Here is a 6,000-nt window from a genome sequence, read left to right as displayed (position 1 = left end):
TTACAGAATCTAAGAAGCTAGTGGAAGGCACCTAAGAAGACTCTAAACCAACCTGAAATGGAATCTTTCCACTATCCCTGCTAAAGAAACTTAGAAAGAAGCTTTGAGATGTATAGGTAACCTAAGGGAAGATGGATGTCCTGACCTCCTTCTCTCAGGTGAGCCCCAAAATAAGGAGTAGTTCTTCCCACAATGTGTCTTGTTATTTTCTTACTTCTTAGTCTACCCATACCCCTCCTCCTGGAGTTCCTGCCCTCCACCACAGCCACAGAGACAAATTTCGTTTGATTCAAACATTTATTAAGTGCTTACTGCCCACAACGCTGCCTTCCAGGAGTTCAGTCTAAAAGGACACTGCTTCTATAGAAATATGTGCTACAATGACAGCATAGTGGAGACCAGATCAAAGACTCTGAAATCTGAAGAGGGAGAGATCACTTCAAATGAGGGGGGCACGGGAGGAGATGACACCTGAGCTAAATCTTGAAGAGTAGGGCAGAGTATGGATTGAGGGAAGATTGAAGAGAAATCAAAACTCCTTGGGCCCTTAGAGATGAAGAATTCTGACTTTTTCATTTGACAGAGGGAGAAACTAAGGTCTACAGAGTTGACTTGTCCAGGGTTAGAGCCCATTCCACTCTCCCTTCCTTCTCCAACACATACCCTCTCTCTCAATGTCAACAGTTACTGGGCACAATTCTCTATTAATGTAAGTAGTGGGCAGAGCACCAGCCTATATGTAGTCAGGAGACCTGGGTTCCAGTTCTGACTCACTATGTCACCCTGGGCAAGTTGGCTCCCTGTCCTGGATCTGTTTCCTCTATGAGATTTCAAGTTTACCAAGTGCCCTTCTTTGGGTCTTCAATTAAACCCCAGAAGGACAAGGGCCCCACATGGGATCTGCCAAAGACTGTCTCTTATCTTGGTCAGGGTCTGTGAGGTTGAACCTTTAAGAGAAGGAGGGAGGGGTACTCTTCCTGAGGACAATGGCAGCTTTGGAACAGGAGGTCCCACAGCTGTGGCTTGTTTCATCCCAGAGATGAGTGTCTCAAGGCAGGACTCAGAAAACCCAAGTTTGTCTCATTTTTATTACTGGCTAGATGAACTCTGAGCAAGTAACTTCTCTTTTGGCCCCAGTTTTCTTTTTCTGTAAGAGATGACAATCCTAAGACTCCCTTCTCAGGAAAGTGCTTTGTACATTTTAATATGCTACAGAAATAAGAGCTCTAGCAATCCAATCTAATGGGATCAATCCTCTCCTTTTCTATAAGCACTTAAAGAAACTGAGGCCTGAGCAGGAAAGGCAACTTACTCAAAGGAACACAACTAGTAAGTGGCATAGCCAGGATCTGAATCCAGGTCTCCTGGCTACAAGTGCGACTGTTAGCTCTACTATCTCATGAAGTCTCAGGAGAATAGTAAGAACAGGGGTCATTTCTCTAGTGCTTTAAAGTTTACAAGGTTTAGAGGAAGAGATCCTGGGACCTCCTCCCATCCCCAACACCTCTGGGTGATGACAGAGCTGGGAAAACTACCTGGGCCACATACTGACAGCCCAAGTCAAAAGAGAAATAAATCCTCAGGCCCCATTCCCACAACTGGCTAAAAGTTAGCTGCCTTTTGGACATTCCCAAGCCAGGGCAAGGGGTGCTTCTGGCCTTTGTTCACCAGCTCTTCAGGAAGGGCCAAAGAAGATGTACCAGGATAAGTGCTTCAGTGGGAAGTTGATGTGTTGTCTGCTGATGGGGAGAAAGGTTGGAGTCGCCTCAGGCCATGGCCCCACTTGGCCTTCTTATTCCAGCCAAGGAGAGGCCCAGGCAGTGTGACCTGCCCACCATTTTCCTTGTCATTGCGCGAGAGTCCAACTGAGGACAACATGGTCGCCTTTTTATCTACCTGGTCATAGACAGAGAATAGAAGTAAGATAATCATCCCTATATACCATCCTTTTCCTCCTCCTGTTCCCCATCTCTCCTCTCCCACCTACCATCCCATAGATCACCCCTTGAATTTTTACATGTAGAGACAAGGACCTGGCAAAGATTAATATTATAAGGAAACCAATTTAAAAAAATTCCAACCAATAGGTGATACCCATAGATGGTGGGTCTTCTAAAACCAACAAATAATCCTTTTTCCCCAACATATAATCCTTAAGCAAAAAAAAAAAAAAAATTACCCAGAACCATTAGAAAATGCTAAACAATGCATAAAAAGTTAATGGGCTTCTTTTTTTTTTAGATTCTGCTTTGGTTGAAGGAGCAATGGATGAAAATTATAGAGATAACTTTTGATTTGATTTTACAACTTCCTAACAAACAGAGCTTACTCCAAACTAGAATGGGCTACTTTGGGGAATAGTGAGTTCTCTGCTGAAAGAGGTCTCCAAACAAAGGCTGGATGATGCCACCTGTGGCATTGGAGGAAGTGAATCCTGCTCAGGTACAGGTTGACTTGAAGCCCTGTGATTCTCTTATTAAAGGAGGCATCCCTTCCTTTCACTGGGACTCAGTTTCCTCCTCTAAACTGAGAGTTCCATCTCTCAGCTCTCTTCAAGATCAATGAGTTTAAGGTGTCATAGGATGCAGTTCCTCTCTCTCTAGAAAACTTTTCATAGAGGAGAGCTCCCAGGCTCCTGGATCTTTCCCCACAGCCTCCCATCCTGTCCTGGGGATCAAGATTACCAGGCTAAGCGGCTCCTCTCGCTGGGGCGTGACCACCTCCAGGTCCACACCTTCCTCTCCCACACCTGTTAGCAGGGCCACCACCTCTGAGTGCTTTCCCCATTTGCAGGGTTCCCCATTCACGGATACAATATAATCACCCTCCTTCAGTCCAACTTCCTGCAGAGAGTGGGGTAGAGGGTCAGTTAGCAGGGGAAGAAACCCCTGACCTGGGGTGGCTGGTTTTCCCTGGGTCTAACTCAGCCCTGCAAATGGGCAGGACTGTCTCCCAGGCTCAGACAAAGCACAAGCCCATGACCAGCTGGGTCATCCCAGGCTACTTGTGAACAGCCCATTCAAACATCAGGTGTGACTCTAGCTTTGATAACTAATCAATGATTTTGGCCAAATCCTCACCCCTTCAGATTCCCTATGGTGTGAGAAAAAGCCTAGTTTGGGAGTCAAGAGACTTGGGGACTAGTTCCATCTCTCTCCCACTGATTTGCTATGTCAGCCTTTAATAAGTCACATCCCTCCTCCCTAGACCTCAGTTTCCTAATCTGTAAAATAGACGACCAGGAATAACTCCTAAGTCTACAGTTCTTTAAAGTTTAAAAAGTACTTTATCCCACAACAGCTCTATAAGTGAGGGAGGAACAACTGTCTTGGTCCTCAATTGCCAAATGAAGATCTCAGAGGACACAGGGAAGTGACTGACCCAAGGTCACACTGCTAACACATGGCAGTGCTACCCAAGTTTTCTGACTAGGTCCAACAAACTTTTCATCAGAGCTTTCCTGATGATGTCTAAGGTCATTCTCCTCTTCCTCCTACTTTTTTATTTTATTTTATTTTCAGTTCCAAATTCTATCACCTTCCCCTAGCCATTGAGAAGGCAAGAAATACAACACCCATTATATTTATCAAGTCAAACAAAACACATTTCTGCATTAGCCATAAGGTCTTCCCTTCTGCAGTTACACCCAAGCTAAGCCTGTATAACCAGCTCAATGGCACCATAAGAAAGTGTTAAGTCTTCAATCAAAAGGACCTGAGTTCAAACCCAGTCTCAGATACTTAGCAGCTGTGTGATCCTGGGCAAGTCACTTAACCCCGATTGACTTACAAATTTAAAAAAAAATGACTGCGAACTTGTTTTTTAGAAACAGCTAAGTGGTACAGTGAATAAAGCACTGACCCTCGAATAAGGAGGACCTGAGTTCAAATCCAGTCTCAGACATTTACTAGCTATATGGCTAAGTCACTTAACCCTAATTTCCTCCCTTCCCAATATAATTAAATAAAGGTTCTTGTACCAATTCCCTTCTTTCCACCCACACAACCATTCTAGTGGGGGAAAAAATAAGGTTACATGGACAAGGCTTCCTAGAGGTGGGGTGGCTCCAGCTCTGCAATGAAGGACAGGGAAAGCCAGGAGGGGCTTCTTTGTGACAGGAATGGCTTGAATAAAGATCAGGAAATAATTTATCATAGGACAAGAAAAGTCCCAATGTGGTTGGAATGGCAGGTACGTGTTGGGAAGGAGGAGATGATGCTGTGAGCCAAACTCCAGGGGTCTCACAACACAGGTTGAGTGGTCAGGTCAGGGCACTGCCAGGAGACAGGAAGCAACCAGGAAATCTCAAATCAGTGAGTCCTTGAACCTGAAGCAGTTCTTCCGAGGCAGGAGCAACCCCTTGGATCCAGATCCAGGCAAGCTGGCATCCTGGACAGGACACTGGCCCTGGGTTCCAATCCTGCCTCTGTCTCATGCTATCTGTGTGACCACCAGACATCTCATCTCTAGAGGTCTCAGTTTTTTCATCTGTAAAATGAGAGGGATAGACTAACAGTCCTCTTATAAAGTCCCTTCTGGTTCTAATGATGTGATTCTATGAGCCTCTCTCCTCCTCTGAGCTAGGACCACTTCAGGGTTACTGTCTGACAAACATATTTGGGTGAGGTGAAGAGTCAAGACACAGGTAAGAATTTAGTCTCCAGTCTTCTGTGGGGGGTGGGGGTAAGGAAGCAAGATTTGGAGGAAAAACTGTAAAATTCAAAAACAAATTAATTTATTTTAAACATTAAAAAAAAGAATTTAATCTCCAGCTGGGGAGCCTGACAGAGCCTGACAGGAAAATAATGTGGTGTATATATAAAAGAAGTGGAAGGCAGGTAGGTAATACAAGTAGGGACAGTGGAGTCAGGGACTCCCTCCCTCTTTCCTTCTGTCAGACCTGGCTCCAAGTTGGTCTCCTCCAGGAAGCCTTCCTCAGCACATTCCAGTATCTCTATGTATAAAGGGATACTGAGTTGGACAGGTTGCCACTGGTGCCTCTATTCCTGCTAAGTACCTGAGGGCATGGGCTATATCTCCCCCACCATCTCTTGGGGCTCGCCCAGGGAAGGCTCAGCCTCCCCACTTAGCCCCAGAGACTCCTAGAGTGGGGTCTTTCCCCCTCGGTCTTAAGAGTCCTGGGGCACTTTCTCCATCCTGTCTCCCTCTCAGTTCTGGGGGCTCTTTGTGGGCAGGTCCATACTCCTGGGAATTTGGGGTTCAATTACCTCAGCCCGGCCCCCAGGGATTACAGCTGCAATGAGAACAGGAGAATCTCCCCTGAGAGTGAATCCAAAGCCGCCTTCACCTCGAGTCAAGCGTGTGGGTCCCTTCAGCCGCCACTGGTTCTTGGCAGAGAACACAGACAGGGGCCCCTGTTCAGAGAGAGAAGTGTAAAGGTGCAGCCATGTTCATGTGCTCCCTCATCAGTCTGCCTATTTCGAATTCCATTCTACTGGAACCCCTGGGGTCAGAGGGCCCAGCTTAGATTGCTTCTTATTACCTATAATCCTGACCCTTAGCTCCACAGTTTTCTCATTTCCCAGAAGCCAAGGCATATTATGGTCCTGTTCCTGGGTTTCAGTTTCCTAATGTAGGCAAATCTCTTTTTTAAAAAATTTATTTTATTTTTAATTTATGGAATAAAACAAGGTTAATCTCTTCAGAAGCATTTATATTGAGTAGGAAGCAGAGTTAATGGTGAAATGTGAACACAGATGGAGAAAGAATTAGGGAATGTTGACAGTTCCTGAATGAAGGATTTTAATGCTATTGAAGAAAAGGATGGAAAGGAACTGGAAGGGGAGTCTTGGGTTCCAGACTTGGCCATGAGCTTGTTCTGAACCTGGGCAAGTTTCCTGATGTGAAATAGGGAGAAGGCCCCCAGCCACCTCTCTTCTGGAATAGCAGCAAGAAATTGGTGAAAGGGGCAGCTAGGGAGTACAGTGGATAGAGTGCTGAACCTTGAGGCAGGAAGACCCAAATGCAAATCCAGTCTAA

General features: G+C 45.6%; 1 protein-coding gene across 1 annotated transcript in view; it reads right to left on the bottom strand.

The window, feature by feature from the left end:
* Positions 1–1,069: 1,069 nt before the first annotated feature.
* Positions 1,070–6,000, bottom strand: part of RHPN1 (rhophilin Rho GTPase binding protein 1) — a 52,653-nt gene continuing 47,722 nt past the window's right edge. The window contains exons 13-15 of the mRNA XM_074202951.1: positions 5,229–5,375; positions 2,685–2,843; positions 1,070–1,896 (exon numbers count right to left, since the gene is read on the bottom strand). Of these exons, the coding sequence (XP_074059052.1) occupies positions 1,714–1,896; positions 2,685–2,843; positions 5,229–5,375 (489 nt within the window). The 3' untranslated portion in view covers positions 1,070–1,713. The remainder of the gene's footprint in view (positions 1,897–2,684; positions 2,844–5,228; positions 5,376–6,000) is intronic.

The sequence above is a fragment of the Macrotis lagotis genome, chromosome X (assembly GCF_037893015.1).
Source record: "Macrotis lagotis isolate mMagLag1 chromosome X, bilby.v1.9.chrom.fasta, whole genome shotgun sequence".
Classification (NCBI taxonomy): domain Eukaryota; kingdom Metazoa; phylum Chordata; class Mammalia; order Peramelemorphia; family Peramelidae; genus Macrotis; species Macrotis lagotis.
This window is presented reverse-complemented; position numbering and strand designations above follow the sequence as displayed.